At 37.7% G+C, this 12092-nt stretch overlaps 1 protein-coding gene across 22 annotated transcripts in view; it reads right to left on the bottom strand.

Moving 5' to 3' along the window:
• bent (projectin protein bent) overlaps positions 1-12092 on the bottom strand; it is a 93751-nt gene that overhangs the window by 13040 nt on the left and 68619 nt on the right. For all 22 annotated transcript variants that reach the window (XM_018551039.1, XM_018551042.1, XM_018551043.1 and 19 more), the window contains 18 exons: positions 11679-11978; positions 11178-11459; positions 10651-10950; positions 10076-10378; positions 9282-9740; positions 8923-9045; positions 7917-8804; positions 7429-7731; positions 6370-7251; positions 5879-6134; positions 5289-5614; positions 4828-5130; positions 4216-4600; positions 3414-3619; positions 2621-3081; positions 2019-2553; positions 1584-1778; positions 504-987 (listed from right to left, as the gene is read on the bottom strand). In XM_018551039.1, the coding sequence (XP_018406541.1) occupies positions 504-987; positions 1584-1778; positions 2019-2553; positions 2621-3081; positions 3414-3619; positions 4216-4600; positions 4828-5130; positions 5289-5614; positions 5879-6134; positions 6370-7251; positions 7429-7731; positions 7917-8804; positions 8923-9045; positions 9282-9740; positions 10076-10378; positions 10651-10950; positions 11178-11459; positions 11679-11978 (6991 nt within the window). The remainder of the gene's footprint in view (positions 1-503; positions 988-1583; positions 1779-2018; positions 2554-2620; positions 3082-3413; positions 3620-4215; positions 4601-4827; positions 5131-5288; positions 5615-5878; positions 6135-6369; positions 7252-7428; positions 7732-7916; positions 8805-8922; positions 9046-9281; positions 9741-10075; positions 10379-10650; positions 10951-11177; positions 11460-11678; positions 11979-12092) is intronic.

Genomic DNA, 12092 nt, shown 5'->3' with positions numbered 1-12092 from the left:
TTTTTTTTTTTTTAATAAAACTATATATTTGTCAGTATTACATATAAAAAAAAAATGCAAAAGTACATTTTTAAATTGATTTTAAAAAAGTAACGGAAAAGTAACGAAAAGTTATTTTTCAAGTAACGATAACTGTAACGAGTTACTTTTAAAAAGCTATAACTGTAACTGTAACTAGTTACATTTTTTACTCGGTAACGAGTAACTGTAACTAGTTACTTTTAAAAAGTAACTTTCCATTCCCTGAATATAACATAACATGTAATATCATTAATATCTTCGTTAACCGAGAAAAATTATAGATTTAGATATTTCATATATATGATCAACAATTTCTTCTTAATTAATAAATTATTATATGTTTTTTATCATATTTATAGTTATATTACTAAATAATAATAATTGAAATCTAATATCAAACCTTAATGGGTAAATTAATAAACTAATAAATTTTATATCTTATATATATTTTAATTCTCGTTTCTTCAAAACAAAGCACACACCTGGCAAAATCATCAGCCAGCTGTTGATGCACACGTGGATCAGTTTCATCCTTAACGACGTCATTGGCAAACCACGTGGCGGTCGGTTTGGGAAAGCCAATGTAAGGCACGTGAATAGAAAAGTCCTCGCCGGCGCGAACGGTAATATCGCGAACTCCACCAAGATCCATAACTGGTTTGTTAGGTTGCTCTTCGATGATGATCGGATTACTGGGTCTGCTTGGGTCGCTGCTGCCGACATCATTCACTGCAAATACCCTGAAGAGGTACTCTTCGCCCTCTTTCAAATTTGGCACAGTATATACGTTGCTCGGTATAGGCGCATCGTTTACGTCTGACCAATTGTCATCACCCTTGACTTTCTTTTGGATGATGTATCCTCGAATCTTTGAGCCACCGTCGCTTCGCGGTGGTCGCCAGCTTAAAGTCACTGAGTCCTTAGTGATTCTGTCTGCCTTGGGCGGTTCAGGCGCATCAGGACGTACTACAATAATAATGATAATGTAATTAAATATTAGAAGATGCAGTATAATAATTAAAACTGATAATCAATATTTATAGTTTATAAATAAACAAATTAAGTGATAATTCAAGGCTCAGAAGAATAAATCAAAAGTTGAATTAAAGAATTGCCAATATATGAGCCGACACTAGTTGATCATGTATGTAAATCACTGTAAAATAATTATTTTATTATAATCGTATACGTTTCGATCTCTGTTTGAGATCCTCCTCAATACATAGAAAACTTATATTAATAGATGATGTTATAAAATAAAAATCGAAGAATCAAATACGAAGAAACGTACACGATTATAATAAAATAATTATTTTACACACATGGTCAACTAGTGTCGGCTCATATTGGCAATTCTTTAATTCAACTTTTGATTTATAAATAAAGTTTCGAATTGGAACTAATATTAACAATTAGAGTTAAATCAAGATTAAAATTAAAATAAATGCAAATTGTAAGATAAACGCTCAACTTATAAAGTTATAAAATAAAATAAATTTTTTTTGCATATTTAGATCACATTTACTGTAATATATTATTATAATTCAGTGAAGTATACTTACGGCGTTGATGTCCGGCTATGATCGGTTCAGTGGGCTTGCTGGGTTTTCCAGGCCCAGCCTCATTAACAGCACTCACTCTGAACTCATATCGCGAACCTTCGTGAAGATCCTGCACGGTAAATGTCGTGTTTGGTGTCGGGTAATTGTTGACCTTCAACCATTCACCGCCACGCTCACGCTTTTCCACGTAATAACCTAAAGAACACAATATAGATAAGGTGAGTCAAATGTAAAAATTTCTCATAGTTTCATCAAGAAAATAAAAAACAATTAAAATTTCTATTATATTAAATTTTCAATAATTTCAAAGAAACTCTTTAAATCATATGTTAAATGTGTAAGGTTTAATGTGTAACACAATGTTAAAGAATAAAAATTAATTATTGTACCTGTATCGAAACAAACAATTATACAATAACTTATTACGATAATTACCAGTTATAGGCTTTCCTCCGGTATTGATAGGCGGGTTCCATGTGAGACTGCAGCTATTAGGAGTGTAACCCAGAATTTCAGGTTGATTTGGTGCATCCGGTGGATCATATGGGCTCTTGGCGATCACGGCTTTGCCCTCCAAGGGCTCTGACACACCGTACATGTTCTCGGCGCGGACTCTAAAGACATACTTTTTGCCTTCGGTCAAGCCTTTCGCCGTGAAATTCGTCCTGGGGACGTATCCCGGCACTTGTCGCCAATTGTCAGAACCATAATCAGAAACCTCGACGATGTAATTCGTGATATCGGATCCGCCATTGTCCGCCGGTGGATTCCAGGACAGTCCGACAGACTCATGCGTCGTGCCAGTGTATTGCAAAGGACCCTGAGGTGGTCCAGGCTTATCCACAACTATCACTTCAATATCAGCCGAATCTTTTCCATGCTCATTCGTTGCTGTCACGGTGTACATACCACCGTCATCTCGCACCGATTTTTCGATCAGAAGTTGTGTTCGATCACTCTTAGTCTCAGTCTAAGAATATAATAAAAATAAGAACGTGCACAATAAAAAATAAAGATAATTTAAAAAATACACCTACAGATAGGCGAAGAGTTTCCATGAGCGATTTTCCATCCTTGGTCCATTCGATCTTTGGCGTGGGCGCGCCGGACAACGGTATGTTGACATTGATTGGTTCTCCAGCGCGGACCTTGATCTTACGTCCGATTAGAGCATCCAGATGAAGTTTCGGTTTCTCCTTCATAGGTTTAGCCGTGAACACAGATGAAGTTTCACTCGGTTTTCCAGCGCCTGCGGCATTTATAGCCGATACGCGATATTCATATTGATGACCCTCGGTCACATGGTCATCATAATACTCAGGATATTTGACGGGTTCTTTATTCTGCTTTATCCAGCGACCTGTAGCACGATCACGACGCTCCACATCGTAACCGATGATCTTGGAGCCGCCGTTGCTAATAGGCGGAGTCCATTTGATCTTGATGTGATCTTTGTCGGCATCCACGCATTCTGGTTTGCCAGGTTGTCCAGGAACCACTAAGCAATTAATTAAATATAACAATATGTAAACAAAGTAAGAAAATGATAAAAAGGTATAATGTTTAAAAAAATTTGAATAAATTTCCACGTCTATAAATTTATAATTTATAATTACATATGCTTGGAATATTCAATATAATGATATTATTATCATATTTAAAAATTGAGGAATAATTATGAATCCTGAAGATTGGCTCCAAAAATCATATTTAAATATATTTAATGTGATCTTATAATGTAATCTTATAATTTCAGAGTTGTTTCATTGAAGTAATTGTAATTTAAAACTAATAGAATTAATATTCTATTAATAGAGCGAAAGTACTTACCGAATTGATTCTTGGCAACAACAGATCGATCAGTAATCAACGGTTCAGAGCGACCCTGAAGATTTTCTGCAGACACGCGAAATTCGTAGGTAGTTCCCTCGAGCAACCTTGGCACAGTCGCATGATTATACTTGGGATTAACATGTGTAACTGCTGGTACCCAACCGCCACCGTGTGTGAGATCGCGCTTTTCAATGACGTATCCACTGTGAAAATTAGAACAAATATGTATAAATTATTGAAAATATTTTGTGTATAATATTATTAATACTATTATTCTTTTTTACACGTAAATATTGCATAATTCGTACCGCAAATTATATAAAACTTATAATTTTAATATAATATAATTTTATTATATTATACATATATAGAATTATATTTTAATGAGTACGAGGAGAGAGAAATAGAAAGTTTCAGTCCAGGAGATTGATCATACGAGAGAATTAAATAACATTTAAATATCTCGTCCTGGATTCTCTCTATATTATTTTTAATGAAAGAAAAGTCACAAAGGGATCTCGTAAATTAAAAAACATATCGAATAAACTAAATTAAATTATAATATCCGCTCAAATAAATTTTTCAAATTAAACTTAATATACCTCCCCGGTCAAGAATAAATTTGAGCTATACTAGAGAGAGTTGTTAGAAATATATATATAAATTTATTATAATAATAATACCGGTATATACGGAAAGTTTCGACTTCACAGAGTCCTCAACAGCCGCAACCGAATTCTTAAATATCGAATAAAGTCCATTTCATAGATAATGTTAAAATATTAAAAAATTTGCTTACGTAAGTTCGCTGCCTCCATTATCCTTAGGTGGTTTCCATGAGAGCGTGACAGACTGGTTAGTAATTTCTTCATACTGCAAAGGACCTTCCGGCGGTCCAGGTTTATCCAAGACTGTCACTTGGAAGCTGCCTTCGTCTATGCCGCTACTATTCTTTAGTAACAAGTGGTACAATCCCGAGTCAGATCTTTTAGCGTTGACGATATGTACAATTGTATGATAACCAATCGACGTGATCGTCGTCCTATCGTTAGAAGTCAATTCGTTACTTCCTACGCTCCAAGTTGCCTCAGGCGTTGGTTCGCCAATGAAGTCGATATCCACGTGGAAAATAAGTCCAGCCTTGATACGAACGTCCTGCAAGGGCGTCTTAATCTTCGGGGCCACTAAACAAATTGAAGAAAGTTAAATGCAGTAATGTAAGTAAATATATTGTCACCATCACAATATATTAAAAGTATAAAATATAAAAAATATTATAATATATAAAATAACAATTTATAAATCTATAAAATTAAAAACGTTATATATTTATTACTGTTATTAAATTCTTATTAGAATATTTAATCGATTGTCACTTTTTAAATAAATTCTATGAAAATTCACAACTTACGGAAACGAGGTTTGGCAGTGACGAGATCGCTAGGTTCCGATGGTTCGGATTGACCAGCAGCGTTGACAGCAATTATACGGAATTCATACTCCTGGCCTTCTGTCAGATCTGGAACAGTTGTGCTGTTTTGACCAGCCGGCACGTGTACTGCATTCACCCAGTAAGGGCTGCCCTTCTCCTTCTTCTGGACAATATAACCCGTGATTGGTGATCCGCCGTCGTTCTTTGGCACCGGCCATTCTAAATCTACATGGTCCTTGTCCCAGTCCATGATTTGCGGTTTGCCAGGCGCATCCGGTTCATCTAAAAATCGCAGACGCGTTTATTAATATTATTTTTCAAATACAATTTTAGGATTTTATCTTTAGGATTTTATAAAATGCGCGAATTAAATTGTAGAAATCTTTTAATGTGTCACTTTTATTTAAATTTGAAATATCTTTTTCTTTCAAATCACTCACCAAACTCGTTCTTCGCGATGATGCTTTTCGTGGTCTCAAGCGGATCGGATTCTCCGATGTTATTAACAGCTTTGACACGAAATAGATATTCTTTACGATGAATCAGACGGTTGACCTCATGGCTCAACACCATGCTCATACCGGCGTCAGACCAAGTTCCACGAGATAAGTCCATTTTCTCGATAATGTAGTGCAAAATGGGGCTTCCGCCATCGTCAAGAGGATGTCCCCATGTCAAGTGGCAACCCTCTTTAGTGACATTGCTGACATCCAAAGGCTTCTCCGGTGGTGCTGGTCTGTCGAGGACAGTGACTCTCGCGCTGGCACTGAAAATTGAACATCATTTGTTCAACTAACAATCATTAAAATTAAATTATGTTATAAACAAATTTTTGTTAAAAGAATTTCCTCAAATTAATAATTTCATATTAAAAATTTGTTTATATTTTGTCTTATTATTTGTTAAAACGTCCTTTTTAAATAAATGTACAAAGCGTTGTTTGACACAAATTAATTTGATTAAGAGATTTTTTGTTATTTAAATTATAATCATATTAAAGAATACTATAATTTTTTTATTTGTCAAGTACCTGAAGCTACCATGTTCGTTCTCCAAAGTTAGAGTGTAACGTCCAGTATCACCACGGACAGAGAATGGAATCTCGAAGGAAGTTTCAGTGTTAGTGGTATACATCTCATGACGAGCATCGGCTACAATCTGTACACCATCGCGGTTCCATGTTGCCTTTGGTTTAGGTGACGCCACGATAGGAATGTTGTAACTGATCTTTTGACCGGCGCGAACCACCAAATCGTGCAACAAATGTGTATCGAATGAAGGAGCAACTGCAATTAATAAAAAGAAACGATGAAGGCAATATAGTTAACAAAGAAAAAACATCTCCAATTGTTAGAAAGAAAACAAATTATAAAAATCTTTATTTCTCAGAAGCTTTCATGCGAGAAAAATGTGCATTAAAAAAAATAGCTTGCGAAAATACGAAAATATTTTATATATTTTTATAATAAAAATTTTTTTAATAATTCAATTATTAATTACGAGAAAGAAATTTAAACTTACTGAAACGAGGCTTAGCAACAATTGGCGCCGATGCTTCGGATGGTTCACCAGGTCCGCCCTTGTTCACGGCAATGACTCTGAACTCGTATTCCTGACCCTCGGTCAGGTCAGGTACTCTGCCGCTAGTCTTGTTTCCAGGTATCTCGGCGGCCTTTTCCCATTGTCCAAAACGAGGCCGTTTTTCAATAATGTAGCTGGTTATGGGCGATCCGCCGTCTTTCTTGGGTGGTGCCCATTCCAAATCCACATGATCTTTGTCCCAGTCGGTGGCAACCGGCGTACCAGGTTTGTCTGGCCTGGCAAACGGATCCTTGGCAGTGATAGTGTCCATTCCCGTCAATGGCTGAGATTCACCCTGCTTATTGACCGCTCGTACGCGGAACTGATAGTCGTGCCCCTCAATCAGGTGGCCCACCTGCGCTGAAGTGGTGTTAGCCTCAGCCACAGGCACCCATCGCATATTTTCCGTGTCCATTTTCTCAACCTGATAGTATTGTATCTCAGAACCGCCGTCATCCTTAGGCGGCCGCCACTTCAAAGTGCAGCCGTTTTTAGTGACGTTGTCGATCTTCAGCGGACCTTCTGGTGGCAAAGGTACATCCAGTACGTTTACTGTTAATGTAGCAGAGTCCTTGCCATTCACATTCTTGGCTACAAGCGTATAGACACCGGAATCGGAACGTTTCGCCTCCATTACGCGCACCTTAGTATTGTAATCCTCATTGATGATCTTAATACGATCATTTGCCATTACTATGGCATCCTTTAGCGACCACTCCTTGCTTGGTGGCGGTTCGCCAGTTACCGGTACATCGAAGTCGAAGAAACTGCCAGCGCGCACTTTCACGTCCAGCATGTACTTCTTGTCGATCTTTGGTGGAACTGAATACAAAATATATAATTAATTATAGGTACGTTATTAAATTGTAAATACAATACCTACCAAATATTTTTAGTCAGTTTTTTGTTTCTTAAACTTCTAAGTTATAAGAATATTTTAAAATAATTTAATTTTTATAAATATATACAAAATTTAATAAATTCTTTGTAAATACTTACGATTCTTCGGTCGCGCTATATGGGACTTGGACGCTTCCGAAGCTTCGCCAGGACCAGCCTTGTTGACGGCCCTTACGCGAAATTCGTATGGAGTTCCCTCGACCAGGTCGTCGACTCTGCCACGGTTCGTGTCGCCATCAATTTCTGCACATTTCTCCCAAATCGGACTGTATTTGTCGCGTTTCTCTATAACGTAACCGGTAATTGGTGATCCACCATCTTCCTCAGGGCGACTCCATTGAAGCTCAACGAAGTCTCTGTCATAATCAATCACCTCGGGTGTACCCGGTTTCCCTGGTTCGTCTACAAAAAATAAAATAATATAAAAAATGTGAAAATATAATATTGATATTTTCGCTTGCAAATATTGGAATATAAATTACGAGTAATTATAATAATTATATTGAAAATATATGACGCACTTAAATTTTTGTTCACAAATTCATAAACTTATTATTAAAAATTGTTATAGCAAATGTTTTTCTTACCGAAGGGATTCTTCGCTTCGATGCCTTGCATGGCGGTGAGAGGCTCGGATTTGCCTTGCTTGTTGACTGCTCGCACTCTAAACTTGTATTTGTGCCCTGGCGTCAGGCCTTCCACTTGCAAGCTCGTTTCCGGTCCATCAGTCTCTCCAGCCGGCACCCAACGACCTGTGGCCTCGTCCATCTTTTCCACGACATATTTATCAACTGGCTGTCCACCATCATCCTCGGGCGGCTTCCATGTGAGCTTACAGCCCTCGGCGTGTACATCAGATGCGCGAAGTGGACCTTGAGGCGGGCTCGGTTTATCCAGCACTGTCACTTTGACGACCGCCTCATCTCGGCCGTTAATATTCTCAGCAATGACAGTGTATTTGCCTGATTCCGCACGCGTAGCCATCCGCACGTTCAGACTGGTGTTGTAATCCACGTGCTTAACTTTGACACGATCAGTCGGTCGAACCTCCTTGCCGTTCAGCATCCATTTGGTAGTTGGCGGTGGCTCGCCCGTTACCTTACAATCAAAGTTGAAGTTTTGGCCGGCTTTGATTTTCACTTCAATCAGGTTGGTACGATCAATCCTGGGCGCTAGATTGCGTGGTTTGGCGATGATAGTCGGTGTAGCGTCCGACGGTTCACCAGGTCCAGCTTTGTTTACGGCACGCACACGGAACTCGTACGGCTGACCTTCAATAAGATCAGGTACTGTAGCGGATGTTTCATCTGCAGGCACCTCCAGTGCCTTCTCCCATTCGCCGTACTTGTCTTTCTTTTCAATCACGTAACCAGTAATCGGTGAACCGCCATCATTCTCCGGTGGGGTCCATTTCAGATCGACATGGTCTTTATCCCAGTCAGTGGCTCGAAGATCACCTGGTTTGCCGGGTTCGTCTGAACATAAAAATAAAAGTTTCTCTCCAATTAAGAATAACATTTTTTAAATTATGTTTCGTAATTTATATTTATCACGATGTTTTGTATAATTTTAATATACGTTTGATTAACGTACCGAATGGATTTTTGGCTACTATCGTCTGCTCCGCTTCTAAAGGTTTGGATTCGCCTTCGGCATTGACCGCAGCTACCCGGAAGAGATACTCCTTACCAGGTGTTAGGCCTATCACCTCGAGAGCTATAATAAATAAATTCATTTGACATGTTATATCAATATTATAAAGGAATTTATGTATTTAAAAATAGTGAATTTATATCAGGAAAATTTTATCACTGAAAAATGAAGAAATTTGAAACGCTTTATATAAAATACAAAAAAATAATAGAAGCAAGAATGATTTTACATCGTTTAAATGAAATTTAATGGAAATATTGTATCAGTTTTTTTTTCAATTAATTAATCTGGTCATTTACTTGGTTCGGTAGAACGTCCGCAAGGTACCCAACATCCGGTCTCCGGGTCCATCTTGTCCACTTGATAGTACTCGATGGGCGTACCGCCGTCGTCTTTAGGTCTCTTCCATTTCAACTTGCATCCTTCCTTATGCACATCCGACACTTGAAGCGGTCCTTCAGGCGGCGTCGGCTTGTCCGTCACCGTCACCTGCACCGTCACCGAATCCTTGCCCGATGAATTGCTAGCGGTGACAGTGTAATCGCCACTGTCGTCCCGCGATACTGGACGTATGCTAAACTTGGTATTGTAGTCGATGTTGTCGATCTGCACCTTGCGATCGGAATGAAGCGGTATTGCGCCGTAACGCCACTCGATATGTGGCGGTGGCTCGCCGATTACGTTGGCGTCGAATTTCAGCATCGAGCCAGCGGACAGAGTAACGTCCCTCAAATTGCGCCTGTCAATCTTCGGGGCCACTGTGACATATAATAGATTGATTAGATGCCAATATCAGATTTAGATAAGCACGCGGTTCATTGAAATTATTTTTGGAACATGCGTACGTTTTAATGGCAAACGTACAAGGATTATTATCCTGTTATGATTGATTGCGTGTCTAATTAAGATTTCAGATACGTATGCCTATTATTAAATAGATTTATTATAAGATTATATATAAGAAAATATTTTTTAATTATTTGTACATATATATATATAACTTATCTAAAGGAAAATTATAATCAAATCAACTATGAATTATTATTATAGCAAGAAAAAATTTAAAAAGTTGAAATATATTATAAATACTTACAGAAACGCGGCTTAGCAGTAAACGTCTTGCTAGCTTCACCGGGCTCCGATTGACCAGCCTTGTTTACGGCAATCACGCGGAATTGATAATCATTGCCTTCTATTAGACCATGTACCAAAGCTTTTGCGACCGGTGTCCCGGTCTCCAAAGCCTTCTCCCACATGGTGCTGTATTTATCTTTCTTCTCAATAATGTAGCCTGTAATAGGCGAGCCACCGTCGCTGACAGGTTCTTTCCAGGCGAGTTCAACCTGATTAGCTGTCCAATCAACCGGTTCCGGTGCTCCAGGTGCAGTTGGTATAGCTGTAAAAGTTAATTATTATAACAAAATTGACAATTAATGTTATAAAAAAATATAGAGTTATAATGAGTAAAATACTATTTTTATATGTTATAATATGCTATGAAAAGTAGAAATGAAAATTAAAAGTAAATAAAACTATATTTACCAAAGATATTATATGAAAAGCGCGTGCGCACGGGTGCGCAAAACACATACATACACATTATATTATTTATTCAAAACATTTTAAAATTTTATTATTTTGAAAAATTATAACAAGTATTCCACTTACTGAACGGATCTTTCGCTACGATGGAGCTAAAGGTTTCCAATGGTTCAGACTCTCCTTCCTTGTTAAGTGCTTTGACTCGGAACTTGTACTCATGTCCAGGTGTAAGTCCTTCAACCTTCATCTCGGGTCCAGTAGTTTTACCAACTGGTAGCCAGACACCAGTTTCTGGATCGAACTTCTCCACGAGATAGCCCTCAATTGGTTCTCCACCGTCGTCCTTAGGTTTCTTCCATTTAAGCGTACATCCTTCTTTGTGTACATCAGATACTTCCAATGGTCCTTCTGGTTTGCCAGGCTTGGCTGATAAATAAACAAAATTTAGATTAAATTGTTAAGTAAGTAAAAAAATAAAACTATAAACGAAGAATGAATTTTTATTACAGATTATTACATATTAAATATTTTCATATTATATTTAATGACAAAGAGAAAAACAACAGATAACATAGTTTATTTATTATAGACTCATAATTGTTTTCTTTAATTATATAGAATTTGTAAAACACTAACTTATAAAAATTACTCACAAACAACGGTGACTTCGACTTCGGCAGTATCGGAACCATGCTGATTGATTGCTGTGATCTTATAAGTACCACTATCCTTGCGTTCGGGCTTATCGTTGAAGAACTTGCTATTGTAAGGTACATTCTGTATTCTGCGATGTGTGGTTTGCTGGATGCTCTTATTGTTGATTACCCACGTGACGTCTGGCGGTGGTTCTCCAATAATTTTAACGTCAAAGTGAAACGCTTCGTTTTCACGCACAGTTATATCGCGTAAATTTCGTCTATCAATCTTCGGCGGGACTAGACAATCAAAAGAAATAATATTATAATTAATATATCTATTCTTCGTACCTGTTAAAATTTTTTTAAATTTTATTTTTTAACAAAAATATTTACATAAAAAATTTTTACATTAAAAAAATTGTTTTAATCTGTAATTTAAGATTTTATTTATTGAGAAGAAACTATTTATGTGTTCTAAAGATTATTTAACGGAAGAATATTTAATTATGAACTCACGTCTTCGACTCTTGGCGGTAATCGGTTTGCTAGCATCGGACGGTTCACCGGGACCGGCAGCGTTAATGGCCTTGACCCTGAATTCGTATTCGACACCCTCGTCGAGATTGTCGACGCGGCCTTTGCAATCCGGCCCAGTCTCGCACGCCTTGATCCACTTGGGTGCGCCCTTCTCCCGCTTCTCGATCACGTATCCGGTGATTGGAGATCCACCGTCTTTTAACGGTGGAGTCCATCGCAGATCTACGTGATCCTTGTCCCAATCAGTCGCCTCCGGACGTCCTGGTGCACCAGGTTCATCTGTGGTATAAATAAAACTGTTGTTATATACTTATATCTGAACTGAGAAATGCAGGATAAAAAATTTCAAGGACTAATTTCAAGAAGTATAAATAATCAATAACTATATATGTT

This window comes from Cyphomyrmex costatus, unplaced genomic scaffold (genome assembly GCF_001594065.2).
Source record: "Cyphomyrmex costatus isolate MS0001 unplaced genomic scaffold, Ccosl1.0 scaffold133, whole genome shotgun sequence".
In the NCBI taxonomy this organism is placed as follows: domain Eukaryota; kingdom Metazoa; phylum Arthropoda; class Insecta; order Hymenoptera; family Formicidae; genus Cyphomyrmex; species Cyphomyrmex costatus.
Note: the sequence above shows the minus strand (reverse complement) of the source record. Positions and strands in the feature narration are given on the sequence as shown.